The sequence below is a fragment of the Oncorhynchus clarkii genome, chromosome 5, assembly GCF_045791955.1.
Source record: "Oncorhynchus clarkii lewisi isolate Uvic-CL-2024 chromosome 5, UVic_Ocla_1.0, whole genome shotgun sequence".
Classification (NCBI taxonomy): domain Eukaryota; kingdom Metazoa; phylum Chordata; class Actinopteri; order Salmoniformes; family Salmonidae; genus Oncorhynchus; species Oncorhynchus clarkii.
Window position 1 is genome coordinate 29679359 of NC_092151.1, and position 25207 is coordinate 29704565.

The window sequence follows — 25207 nt, forward strand, 5'->3', positions numbered from 1 at the left end:
CTTTTCATTAAGTTAGGGGTAATCAATTGACTTATCATTAAAGACTTCCATTCTTGAATAAAAAATCTGACATCGGTAGTCAACAACAAAGACACTACGGAAGCCTCAAAATTCAAAATCAACAAATATTATGAGTACACACACACCCCCATCATGGGAAGTTTCTCCAAAAACAGGAGGACCTTCCAATCAAACAGCAGAGCTTAACCCCCATTGCCTCTGCCTTGTGTTACTAGGATTAATACAACACTATATATACACACATACCTGTACATCCTCCAAGTGTACACACACACACTCTCTCTCTCTCTCTCTCTCTCTCTCTCGGTCACTTCAACACACAAGCTTTAGTCTCCATTCGTTAGCTTGGAGTGGAACCCTCGGCCCAGATGTGCCAAAGAGCACTCATGACATCATAGGGCTCCAAGCACAGAAATCAAATGCCTAGAATGGGTCTGCCATAGAAAAACTACTGTCCAAAAAACAAGTGAGATGGGACAGGATTTTAGTAGAAGCTCTGTACAATCAAACAGACAACAAAAGCCCATGAAACTAGAGAGAAGAGACCACTTACATTCAGATCATTAGGGATACAATTGAGATTGGATCATTTATCACAGACAATCTCCATCCAGTCTCAAAGGGAGCAACTTCATATCAATGATATGTAGAGGGGCAACAAGCACAATGGAATTGAACGATTGATAAACAAGAGATGACATGAAAATGGGACATGAAATAAATAAACGCAGAGCAAACTAGAGGAATAGAACTGACTGGCTCATTGGCATAAGAGAAAGCTCTACAGTACATGCATGTGTTCAGATTTCAGTGTTTCCAAATGGAAAAAGGTGGATAGACAAGGTAATTGTAGGGGAGAGCAGCCATGTGTCTACGTTCACGTTCCTCTTTCCTATGACGTCATTGTGTTCCCCTACTTAGAAGTAAACGACTTAGAAATGAAGTGAACAATGCAAACTTGTGCCAAATGCTAGTGTCTTTACCAATGCTTCCTGACTTGCTTTCTCCCCAGTTAGGTCAAGGCTCCAGCCTGAATTGATACTGACCTTCACTACTCCACCTGCTTCACTGACAACACACTACATCCACTGCCATAGAACACACCAACACCTACCTAAGGCTGTGTATCAGTCTCCTTCCATTCATGACCAAATGCCTGAGTATGTTTTGTTGCCCATCAGTTGTCATGGAGGAAAAGAGACAAATAAATTAATTGAGACACAGCCCACATGGCAAAACCAAGCCTCGTCTGTCTCCACTACCTAACACAGACTATCCCAGTTCTTCTCCAGAATCAGACACACATTGTGAATGAGGATCCTGTGAGAGTAGTCCATGCACCCACACATACTATTGCTGCTAACTTCACTGAAAGCCTTCATTTCTCCTTCAATAGACTGACTGAGGGGACAGAGATATTTTATTGCATAAGGAGAGTGAGCAACTCCCAGCCTTAGTGTGCAGTGAATAATAAACTGCATGTGAGACCCGCCAAGGACTCAAATGGAGTGTGAGACAGCGTAAACAAACTCTCCAGAAACTTGAATTTGACGATGACGGGGGGGGGGGTGCGCGCATGTGTGTGAGACCGTATACCCAGAAGTGTGTGTACGTGTGATCCTAGATGACCTAAGTGTGACGTGGTGGAATGGTGTGTGTGTTCAGAGATCCTTCAACATTGCCAGGGATCCAAACCAACTTTGCCAGTTGGCTCCATAGTCTCATCATCAGACCACCAGGATCTTGACTTCGTCCTGCTGGTCAGGCCGGTAGAAGAAGGGGATGCAGGGATTGTCCCCCAGGAAGGGCACGGAGCGGGGCCCCTGGATCTCCTGGAGTAGCTGCATGATCTGCCTGGCCGTGCCATCCTCCTGGGGCCTCATCAGAGCTTGTGAATCTGGGGGGAGCCTCTGGACCAAGTCTGACGGTGCACTGTGAGGGGTATCAGGGGTGGTGGAGTCAGATTCCATAGCTTTACTTAGATCCATAGACTCTGGAGAGAGAAGGGGGAAGGAGATGAGATATCAGGGAGGTTAGTATAATGACTATCCATGGACTCTACAGCGGGAATGGAGAGGTGTGTGTGTGTGTGTGTGTGTGTGTGTGTGTGTGCGCGCGCGTGTGCTCAAACCTTGTCCGTCCACAGCATTGAGCTCCATGCGTCTGTGTGCGTGGTGAGCCTGGACATGGTCCTCCCCAGCTGGCAGCAGGTCAGGGTTAGCTGTAGTGTCAGCGCTAGCCACCATCCCAGCATAGCGGCTGTACCACTCGTTCCTCTCACCCACCAACCTCATGACCAGGTCCTGCAGCTCTGCCAGTTTGGCCTGCATGGGCACAGAAACACGATCAAATTGGTGTACTTTCTGTGTGTGAGTAGAGTACCTTTGTGTGTGTGTGTGTACCATTTTCCAAAACTGAAAAGATATAGCTAGCTAACAACCTTTTCCACATGGAAAAGATGGTGGACAGCGACTTGCTAGCTAGCTGGGATTTTCTACAAGGAATCTGCCTTCCGAAAAAAAAGCCTCTCCCAAGTGGGTGTGACACCTACTCCCGTTGCCTGCTGCACTGCAGCTTGGATTCCACCTGGCTATCTGTTCACCGTCTGCCCCCCCCTCTCTCCCAAGCTGTCGCTCACCTCCAGCACACACACACACTGTTGGGGCGAGTGACTGAGCTTACAATGGCTAGTCCCAAGTCATTATATTTTTCTCTTGTGCTTTATGCTATTTGCCTCATGCATGCTTTGTTGACTATGAACTTGCTTGTTTACCCAACCGTGGGACAGATTATGTTTGTTCCCACACAAAGTACTGACTCTCTATTGGTTACACAGACTCTTGGCCTCCCATCCTATTCTAACCACCTCTCCCCGGCTTTCTATTCATGTTACCTGATGAAATTGCTTAACAATATGATCTTGTTGCCATCTAATGCACATTCAAATGTCAAATCAACACTGCAGAGCTCTCCCTGTCCTCTGCCGTGCCCTGATTATATTACTGCTGATGATATCTGGAAATGTGCAAGTACACCCTGGCCCATCTACTGTCGCTAGCCCCAATTCTGATTTGTGCTCCGATGTCTACTTCACCGATTTCTTCTCTCGTAAAAGCCTGGGTTTTCTGTACGTTAACACTGGAAGATAATTACCTAAAATTAGAGGTTGACCGATTATGATTTTAAAACGCTGATACTGATACTTGGAGGACCAAAACAAGCTGATATGAAAATTTGATTTTAATCAGTATCAAGCTAGTAATATCATAAACCATGTGTAGTTAACATGGTTAACATAATCGATTATGTGAAGATTGATTGTTTTTTTATAAGATCATTTTAATGCTAGCTAGCAACTTACCGTGGCTCCTTGCAGCCACAAGGTCCTTTTAACGCAGCACTCGTGTAACAGGTGGTCAGCCTGCCACGCAGTTTCCTTGTGGGTTGCAATGTAATCAGGCATAATCGGCATCCAAAAAGGCAGAATACCGATTGTTAAAATCGGCACTAATATTGGTGGGTTCACAGCTCCAATCCAGATGTGTTGGTCATTACCGAGACGTGGTTAAGAAAGTGTTTTGAACACTGATGTTAACCTTTCTGGTTTTAACCTTTTTCGGCAAGACAGATCTTCCAAAGGTGGTGGAGTGACAATCTTTACCAACGAACACCTTCAGTGCTCGGTTGTCTCCACCAAGTATGTCCCCAAACAATTTGATTTGCTGGTTTTACACATTAAACATACAAATAACTAATTGTTGACTATTGCTGGGTGTTATCGTCCACCATCAGCACCAGCCTGCACCCTAAATGCCTTAAGCTCTTTCCTGGCCACTTACACTAAGCCTGAATTTGTCCTGCTAGGTGACCTGAATTGAGACATGCTTAAACATCCTGACCAAGTCCTAAAGCAATGGGACTCCCTAAATCTTTCTCAGATTATTACCAATCGCACAAAATATGACTCCAAACACCCAGAAAAGGCTACTCTCCTTGATGTTTTCCTTACCAATAATCCAGATCTAGCAACCTTTTGGTTACTGGCCCAATGCTCTAACCACTAGGCTACCTGCCGCCCCTAACGACCTTAGCGATCACTGTTTTACAGCCTGTGTTTGTAATGGCTGCTCAGTGAAACAACCTGTCCTGATTTGTCATAGACCCTTGCCAAAAAAATATGAGCAAGCCATCCTTCGTGACCTGGCCTGTAACTTGGTATAGAACCAGCTTGATCCCCTCTGTCGAAGATGCTTGGACCTTCTTTTTTTTATATTTTCAGTGGCATCATTAACAAACACTCACTCAAAGAAAAGGAGAATTAAAAACGGGTTCATCCCCTGGTTCGACCGTGATCTGGCAGAGTTACTCCACCTCAAGAATGCCATTTGTCAAATCGCTCAGCACACGCATACTCAGGCTGACTGGCTGTCGTTCAGGCAAATTATAAATAATTGCAAGGCCAAAGTTAGTTACTTTAAGGAGCAGTTCTCTCTCTGTGGGTCTAACCCCAAGAAGTTCTGGAAAACGATTAGACCTGGAGAATAAACCCTCCTCCTCACATCTGCCCATGTCCCTAAATGTTGATGTGGTTGTCTGACAAGAAGCACATGGCGGAGCTCTTTAAATCACCACTTCATTAAGTCAGGATTCCTATTTGACTCTGCCATACCTCCTTCCCCATCCAACATTCTCATCTCCCACTCCTAATGCGACTAGCCCCGATGCTCCTCCCTCTTTTTCCCTTGCCCCACTACAAAGTGTATCCTTGCAGGCAGTCACTGAGTCCGAGGTGCTAAAGGGGCTCCTTAAACTTGACCCCCAAAAAACATTCAGGTCAGATGGTTTAGACCCTTTCTTCTTTAAGGTTGCTGCCCCTATCATCGCCAAGCCTATCTCTAAACTTTTCAACCCATCTCTCCTCTGGTTAGGTTCCCATTGCTTGGAAGGCAGCCCCGGTGCGTCCTTTATTTTAAGGGAGAGACCAAGCTGATTCTAACTGTTACAGGCCTATTTCCATTTTGGAGAAACTTGTCAATACTCAACTGACTGCCTTTCTTGAACTCTATAGTATTATCTCTGGTATGCAATCTAGTTTCCGCTCAGGTTATTGATGTGTCACTGCAATCTTAAAAGATTCTCAATTATGTCACCATTGCCCTTGATTCTAAGCAATGTTGTGCTGCTATTTTTATTGACTTGGCCAAAGATTGACAGTAGACCATTCTATTCTTGTGGGCCAGCTAAGGAGTATTGGTGTCTCTGAGAGAGGTAATTAGCAGGCCAGTGTATAGTCAGAACATCTGCTGTCTCAGCCACTGCCTGTCACCAAGGAAGTACCCCAAGGCTCAATCCTAGGCCCCACGCTCTTCTCAATTTACAACAACATAGCTCAAGCAGTAGGAAGCTCTCTCCTCCATTTATATGCAGATGATACAGTCTTATACTGAGCTGGCCCCTCCCCGGATTTTGTGTTAAACGCTCTACAACAAAGCTTTCTTTGTGTCCAACAAGCTTTCTCTGCCCGTAACCTTGTTCTGAATGCCTCCAAAACAAAGATCATGTAGTTTGGTAAGAAGAATGCCCCTCTCCCCACCGGTGTGCTTTTTAACTCTGAGGGTTTAGAGCTTGAGGTAGTCACCTCTTACAAGTACTTGGACGGCACACTGTCCTTCTCTCAGCACATATCAAAGCTGCAGGCTAAGGTTAAATCTAGACTTGGTTTCCTCTATCGTAATCTCTCCTCTTTCACCCCAGCTGCCAAACTAACCCTGATTCATATGACCATCCTACCCATGCTAGATTACAGACACGTAATTTTAGATTGGCAGGTAACGGTGCATCGAGCAACTAGACGTTCTTTACCATTCGACTATCAGATTTGCCACCAATGCTCCTTATAGGACACATCACTGCACTCTATACTCCTCTGTAAACTAGTTATCTCTGTATACCCGTCGCAAGACCCACTGGTTGCTGCTTATTTATAAAACCCTCTTAGGCCTCACTCCCCCCTATCTGAGATATCTACTGCAGTCACACACACACACACACAACACCCGTTCTGCCATTCACATTCTGTAAGAAGTCCCTAAAGCATACATATCCCTGGGGGCCCTCTTTTCAGTTCACTGCAGCTAGCGACTGGCACAAGCTGCAAGAAAAAATGGTCCAGTTTGAGTTCTCTTCATTCAAAGACTCAATCATGGATACTCTTACTGGCAGTGGTGGCTGCTTTGCCTGATGTATTGTTGTCTCTACGGTCTTGTCCTTTGTGCTGTTGTCTGTGCCCAATAATGTTTGTACCATGTTGTGTTGCTACCATGCGGTTTTCATTTGTTGCTGCCATGCTATGCTGTCGTCTTTGGTTTCTCTTTATGTAGTGTCGTCTCGTGATGTGTTTTGTCGCATATTCTTAATACCAGCCCCTGTCCCCACAAAAGGCCTTTTGGTAGGCCATCATTGTCAATAATAATTTGTTCTTAACTGACTTGCCTAGTTAAATAAAAAATAAAATAAAACCTTCATCTCCTCTTTGTCCTGGGCCAACATACTGATGTACTGCTCCTTCTCCGTGTGTTTCTGCTTCATGACAGCTCTCTGGTTCTGGTACAGGGCAATGTACTCTCCTGGACAAACACACAATGAAGGAAAGGGATGACCGGTCACACTATGGGAATGAATGTGTAAGTGCATCTGTGTGTGTGTGTGTGTGTGTGTGTGTGTGTGTGTGTGTGTGAGAAAAAGGGTAGTGGAGAGTGTGTGTCTCACTGATAGTGGCAGTCTCTCCAGACAGCTGTATAGAGGAGTGTGATTGTCACCTATAGTATCAGTCTCTCCAGACAGCTGTATACAGCGGTGTTCCAGCTCCTCCACCCTCTCCTTCAGGTCAGCCTTCTCCTGCATCAGTGAGGTGAAGCGGTGTTGGAGCTTCTCCATGGCAACACACAGGGCCTCGTGTACCTCCACTGGTACGCCCTCTGACCCTGAGACTAACACGGGGGGGAAACACCGGTCACACACTGCAATGGTAACACACTCAAACCTAGCATAGAGCTCTGAGAAAACAAACATTGGTCATGCACGTAGCACACACAAATATGTGCATGCACCTCTCCTCCTCTCACCTGTGTGTTCACAGTGACTGTGGTCATCATGGCTGCGAGTGTGGCCGTCATGGCTGTGAGTGTGGCCGTGGCTGTGACCGTGGTCATGGTCATGACTGTGGTGCTGGAACTCCATGCTGGGTGCTGCAGCCTGGTGACGAGCTGCAAGGAGCAGTCTCCTCTCCTCCTCCAGTCTGCTCCTCACCTCATCTCTCTCTGCCTCCACACGTGCCACTGCATCGCGCACAAACTCCTCCTGAGAGAGACGGAAGAGGATTTTTTATTTTTTATTTTTTTTTAAATCGGAGACTGAGAGATGCTTTGAAAATCCTCACATATGTAGCATTTGGGAGCAACAACACTAGAGGCCACTTAAAACCACTGATAGTCATTTTCTCCTTACCATCTCTTCCCGGCTCTCAAAGTCTTCTGGGATAGCAATGGAGGACTTCTGTGGGCTTTCTGGCAGGGATTGGCTCTCCACTCCGTCTCCCTGGTCTCTGGGGGGTGTGGCCAGGGCTGAGCTGTTGAGCAGCTCTGTGACTTCAGCCTTCAGCTGCTCGTTGTCTCTGGACAACCGCTCCAGCCTCTCCTGTATGGGGGAGGGTTACCACAGCCACAAAATCATAAACCCCACCCATTTCTACAATTTATCTTCTCAAAATCCAATTTTAAACCTAACCCTAAACCCAACACCAACCTTAACCCCACCACTAACCATAAGCCTAACCTTTTAAGTTTTCATGAATTTTTACGATGTAGCCTATTTTGACTTTGTGGCAACTATTGACAACCCAGCCGGCCAGCCAGCGCAGCAGTAACGATGCATTATGAATGTATGCGTGCCCCGTTCCCTGACCTGGTATTGCTCCAGCTGTTTGTGGCTCATCTCCAGTTGAACCTTTCCATGGGTCTCGTCATGCTGCAGCCGGTCCATCAGCTGGCTCTGCTGCAAGTACTGTCTGTGGAGCTGCTCCCGCTCAGATGCCAGGGCCGTGTAGCCTGCAGAGTACTGCTGTAGGTGGGCCACTATCTGGTCCCGCTGCTCCAGCAGTGCCTGGTACTCCAGAGACTTCAGCTCCAACTGGGGATGAAGCAGACGTGTGAGTGTGTTTGTGTGACAAATGTTGTTCCTGCAGCTGTTCACCACCTTAATTGGGGAGGATGGGCTGGTGGTAATGGTTGGAGCGGAATGGTATGAAATACATCAAGCACATGGGGTGTTTCTCAAAATGCATACAACCATGCATGCAAAGTGGAGCAAGGAAGGGTCGGAGTATGAGTCCAAATCAAAGTATGCGAAACGGAGCACTTCTCGAATGCGTACTCCATTTGTACATATTTTGAAGCATGCATAGACGCAAGCATCCATGGAAAGTATGCAAAGAAATATGACGTAACCACGTATAAAATTACATTTTCTTGAAATCAATAGCGGACATTACTTGAGTTGAAGTGAGAGAAAATACACTCCGACTTTGTAATTAATGTTGCCTATTCACATCTCATATGTTGCCCGACTACAACATTTTATCTTGATATGTTGATGAATACATTGTGTTAATTTTGGCATGGTTACCTGCCTACAATACCCACTGTAGGTCGTAAGCCCATAGTAAATTAGAGCTAACTGGCTAGCAACTACTGTTAGCCACAAAGAATAGCCACAAAGAATTGTTAGCTAGCTACCCATGCCTGTTATACTATCTTGTTAGCTACATTATTACGATTCACATATAGCTAGCTCATAGATATGAAGTAAAAAGTTTGCTTTGTGTATATCTTGTTTCGTCTCTTTTGACATTGTCCTGGCTAGAAGAAGGAAGGTTCAGTGAATGAGTAAGTCCATAAGGTCAACTGGCTAGCTGGCCATGAAGAATTGACATCTACCTTGCATAACATTAGTTTAAGGTAATCTTTCTAGCTAGATTATGATTCACATAGTTAATCAGAAAGTATTCAGACTAGGGCTGTTGCGGTGACCGCCACACCGGCAGTCATGAGTCATGAAGTCAAACAAATTCCACGTGACCGTTTAGGCACGGTAATTAGGCTTCTCCAAGCTCTGATGCTGCTGATGTTCATTAGTGGCCTACCAAATTTGCTAACTGCCTGGTACTAGTCACTCTGACATCAATGCAAATGTCATCAAAAATCTAATAAAAAGCTTCATGAGAGCTCATGAGGCGCAACATTCCTATAGGCCATGCAATTACATAGCCTATAGACAGAGTGATGGCCACTATTAAAAAGGGAAGGATCCCATCAACTTTCTGCTAGGCCTACTATATTTCACAACTTTCCTAATATTAAGCACATTGTTTATCTTTACAACAGGAGTATAGCCTCATGGCTGGCATAAAAATAAGTGCATAGGTGAGATGTATTTTTCCCCCCGCTGCCCGTTTCAAGACAGGTGCATGATAATTGTCCATTCTAAATCAAAACTAATTTCACATATATTATATGTAAAGACAAGATTAAATCAAGAATAGTCTGATGGGAGACAATACTAGCCTACTACTTGTGAATGATCACTTGTGAATTATGCCCAGCATAAGGGAAAGAAACAATGGCTTCTTTTTGCAAGTTTTTTCGAATCATAGTTGCACACCTCATGTAGCCTAACCCATAGCCCTAAAGTGTCCAAACAACTTCTTAAAATGAAGCACATTAATCCGCTTTAGAAGGGGTGTAGAGCCTAAGTGGTATACATAAGCAGCGTGTGAGTTTCAAGTTTGGGGAAGATCATTTTCACCATAAAAATGCACCTTTATAATAAAAGCATTAAATGCATAAATCGCATTTGTGGTCACTTTTGATAATGATGTTTTCCGCTAATGGAACATTTGCGCTCGTAGCCTACTACCCTGTGCACATTGCTGTGCTTATAATGTGAAGAAAGAGGCCAAATTGTTTATCATAATTTAAAGCTGTTTTTTTGCGTCAGCCACATTGCGTAAAACTTTTTTGTTGTTGATGATAGTGGTTGGATTAATTTGATATCCATCGCATTCCACAACTGTCCCAGACTATGTTTGGAATATTTATTTCTCACACAGAATAGGTCAATTTTTGTACTATGGGGGATTGTACATTGACATAGGCTAGTGATTTTACTGTTCGTTTTACTGTTCGTTACTCATCATGTTGGCTGACAAAAATCAAATGTGGACAGTTCTTCCAACATGCACCTTGGAATTGGATAAGGATGCGTGCGTCCCCCTATGTGTGTCTTCACTGGTAGCCTGTGAGAAAGACCCGATCACGTGATGGAGAGCCATGTGAGAGGTGCTTAGGAGCGTGCGGCACTCAGGGAGAAGGGCACAACGGCCACTGGCCGCAAAAAGCATGGACTTTTTTAGGTTGCATTACGGCCACACAAAGGGGATGCCGCCATTAAATTGTGAATGAGAGACTGATGAAGTGTGTGCAGCCTGAGCAAAAAACTAAGCCGAGCTTATGCCTTCCAAGCGTCTTTTTTCAAATCATCATTAGTCGCATCATGCAGCCTTACAGAATGCAGTCTTTTGTCTCTATTGTTGCCATTGTCCTGGCTGGAAGAAATGAATGGGGAGATGCAGCGTGAGGTAATACAGTAGGGGGAGTGCTTCTCAAATTAAATGTTTTATGCGTCCTCACAAGAACATACTCAAGAGAACGTCCTCGGAGAATGCACTTGGAGCACAGTAGTATGCATAGAGAAACATCCCATGTTTGATGCCATTCCATTCGCTCTGTTCCAGCCATTCTTATGAGCCGTCCTCCCCTGAGCAGCCTCCACTTGTGTGTCCCTACCTGCTCCTTGAAGTTATGCAGGTCCTCCTGTAGCTGTCCCATCTTGCGTCCCAGCTCCTTCTTGACGTGATGCTCTGACTGCAGAGCAGTGGTCAGCTCCATGTTCTCATTGGTCTAGGATGGCAGAGAGACATTCAACACGAGGCAACACCCTTGTTATTCTAACGTGTCTTATCTTACTAGCACTGACTGCTGATAGTAGCTTATTGAGGAAAAGTTCGATTTTCTATGATTGTGATATTTGGTTGTCTCACCTAGCTACCTTAAGAGGAACTAAGTCGCTCTGGATAAGTGCGTCTGCTAAATGCCTAAACTGTAAATGTGTGTGTTTTGAATGTGGCTGGATGAGTAAAAACCATGTTTCCAGTTCCACCCATTTATTTTATCACCAACCAAACTTAGGCAGATTAGTGAATACTTCAAATAAGTCAACAGGACAGTAAATAGGTAATATTCGTCCTTACCAGTTTGACGAAGCCGTTCTGCAGCTCAGCCAGCTGGTCTTTAAGGGTGCGGTTCTGGGCCAGGGCGCGGCTGATGGTGGCCTTGTCGCTCTGCACGTCCTCCAGCATGCGCCTGCGGTCCTCTGCATCCTCGGCCCCGCGCTCCGCATGGCGCTCCAGCTCCGAGAGACGGGACTCCTGCTCCGAGCACATACGACTCAGCTGCTCGTTGTCACGTAGCTATAGCAAAGGAACGGGAAGAACAGTGAGACTCTGCTTGTGAGACTCTATAACAGGGAAATGGTGTCCAGGATTTGGTTCCAGGCCGGCACCAACACAAACCATAATGCATCTTATTAGTCAAGGCCTTGATGAGACAGGGAGTGTTCAGAGTGTGATATGCACAGTGCGTGTTATTATTCACTGGTAGTGTGTGTGCGAGAGAAGGGGAGGTTATCACCTGGGCCTGGAACTGTGTGTTGAGAGAGTCTCTCTCCTGCTGCAGGCTGCTGAGGGCTTCCTGGAGGGCCAGTTCACTCGCTGAGGGCCCTGAGGGCTGGGGATCTACTTGGGCCTCTCTCTCATGGGACAAAAGGGCTGGGGAGGAGAAAACAATCAGTTCATCTCCCTTTGAGAACATTTTTCTCCTTTCACCAACAGTACATTGTACTTTTCTTATGGCAATACAAATCCTTTCATGATAATCATTGACAGGACGAACACAGTAAGCTTGTCTTTGGTAGAAAGCTCTTCTGAGAACCACGGATGTGCAAAACAAGGAGGGTAGCTGTGTGCCTCACCTGCAGCGTGCTTCAGGTCTGTGATGTGGGCTTCTAGCTCCTGGATCTGACTGATGCTCCTGTCTCTCTCCTCTGCTACTAGTGTCACCTGCACAGGACACACACACACGCCAATCAACAACTTGACTAAGTATTTCTAGTATTCCGTTCAGAGGCTATGCCAGCTCTATAGGTTCTGCTAATGGGGGGGTAGCATAGTGTACCTGAGAGAGCAGCTGCTCTGTCTTGTCCTTCCATACTCGTCCCTCCTCATGGATCTGCTCAGCGTAACGGTCTCTCTCTGTCTGCAGCTGGGCCACCGACTCCATTAACTATAGATAATACCAAAAGACCATTAACACAATGGCATGGCGCTAAAACATTAAAGAGAGGCATACACCCGTTTGTAAATGGCAGTTAGAGAGTTGGGCAAGTAACTGAAAGGTTGCTAGTTTGAATCACAGAGTCGCAACAGTGAAAAATCTGTCAATGTGCCCTTGAGCAAGGCACTTTATCACAATTGCTCCAGGGTCGCTGTTGACAATGGCAGACCCTGACCCCACTCTCTGAGGGTGTTTCAGGGCGAGTTGGGATATGGAAAAAACATATTTCCAATTTAAATAGGACAATTCTAAGCAACCACCAAATTTGATTATAAATGTGTGGTCATAAATCAGTTCTAGGTGAATTCATCCCACACAATGCGCTCGCATGCACACACACCCCCCCCTACCTGAGCAGTGTGCACCTCAATCTGTAATTTCTCCTCCAGTAGTAACTGCATCTGCTGGTTGGCACTGGGAGGCCCTGACTGACTGGAAAACTAGGAATAAAAGAACAAGATAATTGAACAACTGCAAAACAAATGATAATGACAGTGTGTATGGAGAGTGTGTATCTATCTACCTGTTGCAGCATGACGTCAGCCATCTCCAGTCTCTTGCGCAGTTCATCCAGGTCCAGTCTCATAGCACTGTTCTCACTCACCTTCAGCTTGAGCTGCTCTGACAGCTCTGAACTCTGCTGCCTCCTCTCCTCACTCACACTACTGCACAGGGACGAAGAGATATAGGAGTGTCAGGTTGGAACGTACACACACACAGCCTCTGAATTGCCTAACCTACTCATAGATGACACTCATGGTTTCCACTAGATTCCTTTTCCTACCTAGTCCACAAAGCATACAAGGAAATATGATAAAAGGCCAGCCATTTAGTAGAATGGTAGCATACTACAGGTAAGACTTACTTTAGTCTGTACACCTCTAGCCTCAGGTTGTCTCTCTCTCTCTCTAGCTCTTTGTTATGCTGCACAAGAGAACAAGATAATCAATCATATGTAACGCATTACTGCAAAGCTCAAATCGAAACTCATCGCTCACGGCATTCAAGTAACTGTCTCAGAATCAGTCCAGTGTGTTTGCGTGTGATAATGTAAATTACCTTCTCACACAGTTTCTCTCTCTCTCTCTGTGTGTGTGTTTAAGTTACCTTGTCAAACTGTTTCTGTTGTGTGGAGACGGAGGACAGGGTTCTCTCCAGCTCAGAGACTCTCTGTTTGGTGGCCTGGAGACGGTTACCCAGCTCCTCAGCCTCTCCTGAAAACACACATCAGCAGCTTACTGAGCACCAATCCGAATAGACTTTTACACACATCAACTCCCTCTCACCAGCCTCCCCTGAAAACACAGCACATTACTGAGAACGTTCACATACGCACATTGATATTCATACATCCTCAGTCTCACACAGGGTGTACACACACTCACCTGTTTTCTGGCGGGCAGCCTGCTGCGTGTATGACAGTGCGGTCTGCAGCTCCGATTTCTCCGACACCAGGATGCCGATGGTCTGGATGTGGACCTAGAGAAGAGGATGGATAGAGACAAGCAGATGATACAATCTTGAAATAAACAGATAGATTCATTCAATTGGTGTCATTGTACTGCATCATCCCCGTCATTTATCAAATCAAAGCTTTGTTTCACTTGGAATGACGAGAACATATTTTGTTCTGTGTGTCAGTGCGTGCATCCCTGGGTAAATAGGCAACAACACATGGTGTATGGGCTCTTAAGACAGATGCATAGCACATATCTGGGAATGCAGAGTGAAATGAGAGAATTGCTTTTAAAGGTCTTCAAATGGATTAAGAGAAGATGTCAGAGGATGTGTGTCACAGGAGGTTGGTGGCATCTTAATTGGGGAGAACGGGCTCGTGTTAATAGCTGGAGCAGAACGGTATCAAATACATCAAACACATGGTTTCTATGTGTTTGATGCCATTCCTTTCGCTCCAGCCATTATTATGAGTCGTCCTCTCCTCAGCAGCCTCCACTGTGTTGTGTGTACCTGTAATTGTTCTCGCATGGCTCCTTGCTCCCTCACACATTTCAGTTCAAACTCCTTTCGCTCCTGATCAAAGAAAGCACAAACATATTGCATTCATCCACTGAGGAGAGACACTGAAGAACAAGGAGGGACACTGAGGAGAGACACTGAGTTACAGTTCATATATGTAAATCAATTGAAATAAATTCATTAGGCCCTAACCTAAGGATTTTACATGACTGAGAATACACAGATGCCTTAAAAAAAAGGTAGGGGCATGGATCAGAAAACCATTCAGTATCTGGTGTGACCACAATTTGCCGCATGCAGCGAGATCCATAACCTTTGAAATATTGTTGGTCAGGCTGTTGATTGTGGCCTGTGGAAAGTTGTCCCACTCCTCTTCAATAGCGGTGCAAAATTGCTGAATATTGGCGGGAACTGGAACACGATGTCGTACATGTCCATCCAGGGCATCCCAAACATGCTCAAATGGGTGACATGTCTGGTGAGTATGGAGGCCATGGAAGAACTGGGACATTTGTAGCTTCCAGGAATCGTGTACAGATCCTTGCGACATGGGGCAGTGCATTATCATACTGAAACATGAGGTGATGGCGGCGGATGAATGGCATGACAATGGGTCTCAGGATCTCATCACGGTCTCTGTGAATTCAAATTGCCATCAATAAAATGTAATTGTGTTTATTGTCCATAGCTTGTGTCTGACCATACCATAACCCCACCATGGGGCACTCTGTTCACAATGTTGACGTCAGCCAACTTCTCGCCCACATAACGCCATACACGCACGCAGTCTACCATCTGCCGAATACAGTTGAAATCAGGATTCATCCGTGAAGAGCACACTTCTCCAGCGTGCCAGTGGCCATCGAAGGTGAGCATTTGTCGGTTAAAACTCCGAACTGAAGTCAGATCAAGACCCTGGTGAGGAGGATGCAGATGATCTTCCCTGAGAAGATTTCTGACAGTTTGTGCAGAAATTATTTGGTTGTGTAAACCAACAGTTTCATCAGCTGTCTGGGGTCATGGTCTCAGACAATCCCGCAGGTGAAGAAGCCGGATGTGGAGGTCCTGGGGTGACGCGGTTACAGGTGGTCTGCAGTTGTGTGGGAGATTGGAAGTACTGCCAAATTCTCTAAAACGAAGTTGGAGGTGGCATATGGTAGAGTAATGAACATTAAATGATCTGGCAACAGCTCTGGTGGACATTCCTGCAGTCAGCATGCCAATTGCACACTCCCTCAAAACTTGAGACATCTGTGGCATTGTGTGACAAAACTCCACAATTTAGAGTGGACTTTATTTTGTCCCCAGCACAAGATGCACCTGTGTAATGATCATGCTGTTTAATCTGCTTCTTGATATGCCACACCTGTCAGGTGGATGGATTATCTTGGCAAATGAGAAATTCTCACTAACTGGGATGATAAACATTTGAGAGAAATAAGCTACTTGTGCATATGGAACATTTTGGGGATTTTTTTCTTTCAGCTCATGAAACATGGCATCAAAACATTACATGTTGCGTTGATCTTTTTTCCAGTATATTTATGCTTACCTTTTGCAGCTGATCTGTGAGCTCCTGAGATTGCTTGGTCTGTCAGACAAACAGGACAGAGGACAATCAGTGACATCAGCACCATCCACAAACCACCACTATCACTACACTAAGTCAGTCATCTACCCAAACAACAAGTCATCTCCTTTCACTCTTCAGGAGTCAAATACCTATTGAGCACCTCCCATTTACAAAGCAGCACAGAAGCTTACTAGCCTAGTCAGTCGGGTTGCGACGGTTAGCAAGCTAGCTCCAGAAGCAATATCAGTGCAGCTGGTCTATTATTAACGACTGACAAAAACATTCCCTCATTTCATTCATTGTCGAGATCATGGTGAGCATGTCAAAGCTTAGTGGTTACCAATGAGAACAGTGCAGGGCAATGACATTTGTGAGGTGAATAAACAAAACCATGCATGACTTGATCAACTGACTGACTGTGCTGCCACTTAGCACAGCTGCGGTTTAGCCAACGTGCTAAGTGTTACGTCATTCGTTACATACTAGTCAATCTGTGGCCAGTCAGTGTACTTGGTGTGGTATGAGTCTTGCTATGGGGGCTGTGAGGGGTTATTTGCAGAACGCCCAAAACCCAAGCATGCGCGCACACACACTCTTACCAGCAGGTCTAGCTTGGTACTGAGCTGAGAGTTTGTTAGGTTGCTGGAGTCCAGTGCGGTTGCCAGCTCCTGGTTTCGACTCTGATGTGTGAACATACAACAACAAAAAAGAGGGAGTGAATTGAAGTGAAATAAATTAAAAACAGATGGGAAGTGGAGAAATACAAACAATAATTCATTAAAGTGAAAGTAGAGACTCTCGGTCTCCTTCAGGGATGTAAAATGTGAACCAACAAAAATGGCAGCAGCAGGTATTTGGTCCTACTAGTAGTTAGTGAGGTAATACAGTGAGGACAGGGGCAGCTAACAGAACATTCAGTAATACATGTACAGACTGGAGTGTGTAATGTAATGTGACAAACAGTGTTCTCACATGACCTCAGTATCTCCAGATGTCTACATAACATGAACTACTCCAGGGTTCCCTGGTTAAATTAATCAAAGCTTGATGAGTTGGTTATTTGAATCAGCTGTGTAGTGCTAGGTCAAAAACCAAAAAGTGCACTCACGACAGGCCCCAGGAAAGAGCTAGGAAAACCCTGAACTGCACAACCACGGTAAGAACATCAAAGTTCCTAATGTGATCTCAGCCAAGTTACAAACTAGTCACTATAACATGTTTTAACACCTATACGCCAGCTCCAATCAAGGCTTTGGAAAGATGCCTGAATTTTATTTACTAAAAGAGAGAGTCCATTCTCTATATAGATTGCATCAAACTGCAAGGTAATCAAACAGGTCTGAGGACTATTACACAGGACAGAGATATGACCTGAGAAGGAGAAATAGAGTTCCTCTGCACTAAACTGTATGTATGCAGGGCCTGGGAAAGGTACAGTAGTGTTGCCTGGACGGCATTTAATTTGTTCTGTTCTGACTATGACGATATTTCAGATTGCATTGTTGTCTCAGCTGTGCAACACAATCTAAGTTATAGTCATTAGTCAAGTCTATCACTTGCTGTGTGTGCCTGTGTGTGTGTGTAACCCGAGCCTGGATGCGGGGCCAGAACAGGCAGAGGGGTCATGTGAGCTGTATGGCCGAGGCCAGTCACATTCCTGCATGGAGAGCAAGAACGGGGGGATTGTGAGAGGAGAGGAGGGGATTGTGAGAGGAGAGGAGGGGATGGAACACCTCTACATAACCTGGGGCAACACACACATGATTTCTCTGGTGTGTGTATGGAGATACATTGGACACAAGGAGGGGAGTGAACATCATGTACTGAGGCTGATTCAATAGGCATGACGCTTAACAAGGGGCAACTTCAAATGGGGATAGAATGGGACTGGGTTTGTCTGATCAGGATAAATAATGGATTGCATTTTATAGTGCTTTTCCCTGTGTACTGGCCATGATAAGGGGGCAACGTGTGGTGTGGTGATGTGTCACTTACCTCCAGTTCTTTTTCATTGGCAGGCGAGGGAGCACCGTCTCCATTTACATAGGTGGTGGATGACTAGAATAGACAGGAAAAAAACAACAAGATAAGTCAAACCACAATAAAGCAAGATTCTCAGAGCCAATGAGAGCATCACAAACAGCACTCCTGATTATGCAACGCACTAAACCAGGAGCAGGCAAATATCCAAACCAAGATAGAGTATCATTGGGAGGGGCTTGCAATTAGGCGACGTGCACTTCTCAGTGCGTCGACTGCAGTTTATAAGCCTAATTTCTCCTTTTTGTGGCCATTAAGTACACGCATACCCCAGAGAGCAGTCCGTTGAGCTGCTGGGAGAGCTGCCGCAGGCTCTCTGTGGATGAAAGGGGTCTGGTCACACACACACACACACACACACAGAGAGAGAATTAGCCCAATGTTACAGTAACACACCAGTCTTATTGAGTAATGGAGCAATCAATGTGATAAACTGAACTGCCAGCCTTCATAACTGTGCTACTTATTCTGTGTGTGTGTTCAACAGCTGCAGGCGAGGGGGAGGTGCTGTGAAGGGTAGAGACCAGGGGGAACATTCTGAAGAGGAATTGAGAGTGTGTGTGTGTAAGATGACTTGGTGACCCACCTATTCTCATCCGCATGGTTTTCATTGCCGTCAGGGGTGCAGTTCTGTGGCAGAGGAGAGAGAGCGAGGAAATTGCTTTGAGTGAAACTAAAAAACATCAAAGCAAGCGACATACCAGGCCAAACGTATTCAGACACAATGTACACAAGTTAGGCCAATCCATCCTTGTACACGGTTAAAAATGACCACTCATTAATGAGTGGAGAGAGAGGTGGTCACGATACCAAAATTTGGACTTCGATACCAGATTTCATATCAAGATACTCGCTACAATCACGATACCAAGAGACAAAAAGACGTATTAGCCAAAGTCACAGAATGGCACTTGATCCAGACAGATCTTTCGAGTTCAGTATCAATATATTAGAAATGTAAGATTTTAGAATGCATGCATAATGGATCAATTATACAATCATTTTGACTTTGTAAAAAAATTAACTACATAAATGATTAGCCTTATTTGAATAGTGAATCTAGTCGATTGATAAACTGGGTAAATCAAGACTATTTACAATACAGGTCAATGCATATTCAATTGGAGTGTGTGCATGCATTGAGTTATTGCTCGTTTTGGCTGAATTCCTGGGGCTACAGATGAAAAACAATTTGGGACTTACTTTACGGATCAACAACATTTGCACAGAAGAAGCAATCTCTTCTTTTATAAAGTGTGCGCTGTCTCTTTAAGACCCATGACATTCACTCACACACTAAGAGGCTTGCGCAAAGATGATCTTGACTGAGTCAGGCGAGAAAGTGAACGAAGAAAGTTTTTGGTGATAATCAGCTTTGAAATAAGCAAAATGTTGTGCTATGGTTTGCATATTATCACATACAAGGTACTATGATAGTGAGTTGATGTTTGCTTCAGCTGTAAACTAGCGAGGAAAGCTACCGGTATCTTCTTGCATTGGAAGGTGTTCTAGCCTTTAAATGGACAAATACTAGTAAGTAATTAACAGTTGTTTCAACATTTATGCATGCCGTGTTGCATTATTCAAATGTGTTAATTTCTGTTCAGCGAGCGATAATGCAGCCCAGACTCCCAGTGAATGCAGTAGTTCCTCAGGACAGGCTAGAAATGAGTAAGTGGCACGGCGCGATAAGGGGACAACGGCTGCGCTAATAGACAGAGTTGATTATCTATTAAAATCAGTAGATGATGTGAAACACATTTGCCAGAAGTACTGATAGTAAAAATTCTAGGACCAAACTGTTTTTCAGGTTCTAGTATTGAAAAAGTACAGAAGATTCAGTATACCTTGCAACAGTAAGAGAGAGAGATGGAGACAGATAGAAGACGGTGGGAGGGAGGGACACACCTGCTGCATGTCAGTATTGTGGGCGTGGCTGACACACTCAGGGTTAGTAGCAGACATAGAGCTAGCAGGGTTAGAACCAGGGGAGCTGCGGCCGGCCTCTCCGTTTGGGTCCTCCAGTAGCTGGGTGACAGGGGACCTTCTCACCTCCTCATCAACGTGGGCCTGAGGCCACAATACACACAGACATTACTTTTCAGTGCTCATCCAGAGATTGTGGTTGAAGCAATTTGGAAATATACAAAGGAAACATACACATGTCCACACCATTCTAACCTACAAAACAAGGTACAGTCAGGCAGCACAATCACAACACATGGATGGACAATCACACACATCTTGATTTCACTGATGGAAACATGCCAGCATGGTAAATAAACAAACAAATAAATTAGGTCCAGAAGTTATAAACATGCAAAACACACAGATACTACCAAATCAACATCACGCCCCTGATGGGCTGACCCAAAACAGAACTAAAAACGGTTAGCTAGGCTTTATCCTAGCATATTCATAATAAATCAACAAATGGCAAAGTAAATACAAAGCACTTCTCTCCCTGTAGAGAAATGGCTACGATGAGCAACCAGTGACCATAGGGAATATCATGCAGGAGAGGAGCAAAAACAACAGAGGGATTGAGACATTAGGGAGGGAAAAGGACCGATACACAGAGCGAGATCAAGTGAGGTAAGTAGAGGGCAAGAGACAGGTGTAAAAGAACAAAAAGGACAAAAGAAGAGATAGTGGGGAAGAGTGAGAGGGAGAGAGAGAAAAAGAAGGCAGGAGGGAGGTAAGCTCACCTGGCTGTTGCCAAAGGGAGGCAGAGCTAATCCATTGGTCTGACTACGAACTTTCAGAATACTCTGAATCTATGGGAGAGGGGAATGGAAGGGTGAGAGAGAGAGGGACAGTGAATGAGCTAATGAGGGAGGGAGGGAGGGAGGAAGGGCAATGAAAGATAAAGATTTGAAAGCCCACAACCTGCAGCTTCATTGACAGACAATGTTAGCGGCTGACTCATCACAATCAGTTCCGTCTCTAGAAGTATAGAAAAGATTTGATTCTGTGATAATGTTCCTCCAAGAAAATGACTGTCATTGTGACTGGCTGGGAGCAAAGTCTTTACCGATGCCAGAAAAACTGGTTTCACCATGGGAAGGCTAGGGCAGAAGTTAAAGCAAACAAATACTGCAAAAAAGATCCAGGAACTACAGTGCATTCGTTAAGTATTCTGACCCCTTGACTTTGTCCACAGTTATTTTACAGCCTTACTCTAAAATGGATTTAAAAATAATAATAATGCTCAATCTATACACAATACCCCATAACGACAAAGTGAAAACCGGTTTTTATTAGACAAATCTAATTTATTAAAAATAAAAAACATAAATAACTTATTTACATAAGTATTCAAAACTTTTGCTATGAGACGCAACATTTAGCTCAGGTACATCCTGTTTCCATTGATCATTCTTGAGATGTTTCTACAACTTGATTGGAGTCCACCTGCGGTAGATTCAATTAATTGGACATGATTTGGAAAGGCACACATCTGTGTATAAGGTCCCACAGTCGACAGTGCATGTCAGATCAAAAACCAAGCCATGAGTTCGAAGAAATTGTCCGTAAAGCTCCGAGACAGAATTGTGTCGAGGCACAGATCTGGGGAAGGGTACCAAAACATTTCTGCAGCATTAAAGGTCCCCAAGAACACAGTGGCCTCCATCATTCTTAAATAGAAAAGGTTTGCAACCACCAATACTCTTCCTAAAGCTGGCTTCCTGGCCAAACTGAGCAATCGGAGAAGGGCCTTTGTTGGGGAGGTGACCAAGAACCCAATGGTCACTTCAACAGAGCTGGGAGAACCATCCGGAAGGACAACCATCTCTGCAGCACTCCACCAATCAGCAACGCTCCCCATCCAACATGACAGACCTTGAGAGGATCTGCAGAGAAGAATGGGAGAAACTCCCCAAATATAGGTGTGCCAAGCTTGTAATCATACCCAAGAAGACTCAAGGCTGTAATCGCTGCCAAAGGTGCTTCAACAATGTACTGAATAAAGGGTCTGAATACTTTTGTAAATTAATTATTTTTTATTTGATACAAATGTTTTTGCTTTGTCATTGTGTGTACATTTATAAGGTAAAAAACAACTATTTAATCAATTTTAGAATAACAAAATGTGGAAAAAGGCAAGGGGTCTGAATACTTTCCGAATACTCCGTATATAATTATTACAGTAACCATCGCCTGTCCCTTACACACCCTCCCGACATTGCTATGAAACAATTGCCAATCTGATGTCATTCTAATAGGATTAAAGGCACATTAACATAATAATATTGATTTTAACCAAACAGAAGGGTGTGTGTGTTAAGATGCAACGTCCTGAAGGGAAAACAAATTGACAGAGCATGATAGTACTTTCTTGCCTGACGAAGACACGTCCTTTGGTCACTGGAGCATAGCTGCATTTTACATTCCATGATCTGACATAAATGACAAACACTGACAGTACACTTGCAAATGGCTGCACTCACACACGTGAAGTGTGCAGCTGAGCTGGAACATTAAATGTGATTCCAGAGCAGAAGTATCAGACTGCTTTCTTGCAACATTTCACTTTGATATTGAAATGCAAATAGCGTGAAGTCAAATCTTGCAAAGAAGCAGTGGAGCAGTGTGCATGAACAGTACTCAAACTCATCACACACAGCGGGCATGCAGCTGGGTGACTCACATTGTCTGGAGAGTGTAGGTCAGCTGAGGGTGTGTCTGGTTGGCTCCCTCCCTTCCTCTTCTTCTTGGCACCTGGTCCTCCTCCTCCATTTCCACCCCCTCCTCCACTGGCAGGAGAACTCTTCTGCTGAAACTCCTTCAGCTGCCCGGCACAAGAGAGGAGGGGAAGAGGACAATGAGAGCTCTCAACTGTCTGGAACTCACATGTTTGCTAGGCTAAGCACATCAGCAGAATAATTATATTGCATAGAAAGTACAGGGATCCTTGGTGTGGCTTACAATAATGTGAATATTCAGAAGGATCCCATATGATTAGACTACAGTATGAGCAGTTATTCCTGGGTATGGTATCACTGGTGTGGGTGACAATGGAATGAGTATTTAGAAAGATCCAAAACTGTCCAACAATATCTTACAGCATAACCAATTGCTGCAATAGCTGAAGGTTGAGGAAAGTACTTTTTAGTTTTTAAATGTGAAATGAGAAAACATCCCCCTTGCACAAGTGGGTTTGTTTTTAAATGTGTAATGGTAGAACATGCGCCCGCCTGCACAAGGTTGTGCTGTGACAGCTGTCATGAGACAAATTAGAGAAACTCCATCAGAGAGATAAGAATGCCATGTCAAATTCCTGAGTTGGATCTCAACAATAGTATGTGGTTATCACCATGTCGAAAGAGATAGTAGGCGACGCAAATGACTTGAGCAAGACAACTGTTCTTCAAACAAAATAGCTAATCAAATCAAGCTATCTATATACAATATTTCTAGGTAGCTAGCTACTGAGTGACAAAACAGAGACAGGGAGAGGAAGCGTCTGCTGTAAAACTACCCGTCACGTTACTCTTCACTAACACATTGCTTCCTGTCAAACATGACTCAATAGATATAACTAAGCAAACGTTTTACTTAGCCACGGTAACATTATCTTCAGTTTGTCATTTCATTAACCATATAAACGTTAGTGACACTGGCAGGCATGCATTCTTAGGAAGTTATAACGTAGCTAGCTAACGTACACAAAGTGACAGAAAGTCAAAACAAAAGAACACCCCATTATGTGTAATATTGTGTTAGCTAGCATCAATCATCTTGTGCCAACTGGCTCGGTGCTACCTGTCAGTTCATTGATAGTTAGCTAACGTTAGCGAAATCACTATGGCTAGCTAACATGAGCAAACGTAAACTGGCCAATTGGGTTGATAAAACTACAGAAGGTTTGTACCTAGGGAGCAACGCCATTGCAAAGTTTACAAGTCCCTGCCCGGTATAAATTGTCCACATACTCTTGCTACTTAATGCTACGATTAGAGGCCCAAGCTAAGCCTCGGTATTTCGTGCGCACTAACAGCCACAGCAGGAGGATGCGAGTTGGGTTGGCCGACTGCAGACCGGTCCGAGGACGTGGAATGTCAACATCACACGGGTTCGTGAAAACTTGAAACTACTGACAACTCGAATCCAGAACAGAGTAACGTTTGAAAAAACGGTTATATTCGCTGTGAAATGGGCAATTCAAATGTGTACCTTTTTCTTGGCTGCGGCGAGTTTAATTTGCCTGCTCTGGTCGGCCATCCTTCCTGTCCGGTAGCGAACCGCACCACGTCAACAATTTGGGAACATTCGGTGACGCGAGAAGGTATCTTGCCGCTAGGGGCGCAACAGCTCCCTCGGGAATACTTCAGAAGATGTTAATAACTAACCCAAAATAGTGGGCAGAGCCAAGCACGAGCCAGTGAGATCCTACTGACGCGTTCTAGCATGTATTTGCATATTTCCGCCCTTATACAGCTAAACACCATTTATTTTAAACGTTGGCAGAGTAAAATACACGCTGTTTATAACAGATTTCAGTTTTGGGAACAGTAAACTGTATTGATATAAGCTAACTATCAATGAACTGACAGGTAGCACAAAGCTAGTCAGCACAATGATTGACATTACATAGAATGGGGTGTTCTATGTTTACACTTGCTTACTGTTAAGACCCAGAGTCTCTTTTTCAAGGGAGACCTGGCCAAGAAGGCAGCAACAATCAATACATTACATAATTAAATTGTATAACAATACAACATGATCCAGCCTATAGCCTGTATCTCAATGTGTGTGAAACGCTTGATATTGTATGTGATGTAGAGGCCTACTTTCTTGGGGACCTGAATATTGACTGGTTTTCATCAAGCTGTCTGATCAAGAGAAGCTTCTCACTGTAACCAGTACCTGTAATCTGGTTCAGGTTATAAAACAATCTACCAGGGTGTTTACAAACACTACAGGAACAAGATCATCCACATGTATTGATCACATTTTTACTAATACTGTAGAACGTTGTTCTAAAACTGTATCCGTAAGCATTGGATGTAGTGAACACAAAATTGTGGCTAAATCTAGGATAGCCAAAGCTCGAAAATCTGGGCCTAAAATATTGTATAAGAGATCA

At 44.4% G+C, this 25207-nt stretch overlaps 1 protein-coding gene across 4 annotated transcripts; it reads right to left on the bottom strand.

Annotated features, from left to right (window-relative positions):
• Positions 1–488: 488 nt before the first annotated feature.
• On the bottom strand, positions 489–24437 carry LOC139408637 (golgin subfamily A member 2-like). Of its 4 annotated transcripts, XM_071152781.1 has the most exons (27): positions 24295–24383; positions 22769–22909; positions 20826–20894; positions 20026–20187; positions 18704–18747; positions 18387–18450; positions 18073–18135; positions 16677–16757; positions 16057–16095; positions 14496–14558; positions 13913–14006; positions 13635–13741; positions 13393–13451; positions 13051–13192; positions 12878–12967; positions 12369–12476; positions 12166–12253; positions 11826–11962; positions 11387–11605; positions 10923–11036; positions 7984–8208; positions 7528–7716; positions 7146–7380; positions 6840–7010; positions 6541–6647; positions 2153–2345; positions 489–2014 (listed from the first exon to the last, which is right to left on the bottom strand). In XM_071152781.1, the coding sequence occupies exons 1-27, from the start codon at positions 24340–24342 to the stop codon at positions 1749–1751; spliced, it is 3318 nt and encodes a 1105-aa protein (XP_071008882.1). In that variant the 5' UTR covers positions 24343–24383; the 3' UTR covers positions 489–1748. The 4 variants fall into 4 exon arrangements, with proteins under 4 accessions (XP_071008882.1, XP_071008883.1, XP_071008885.1 ...); XM_071152782.1 differs by lacking the exon at positions 20826–20894; XM_071152784.1 differs by lacking the exon at positions 20026–20187.
• Positions 24438–25207: the final 770 nt, after the last annotated feature.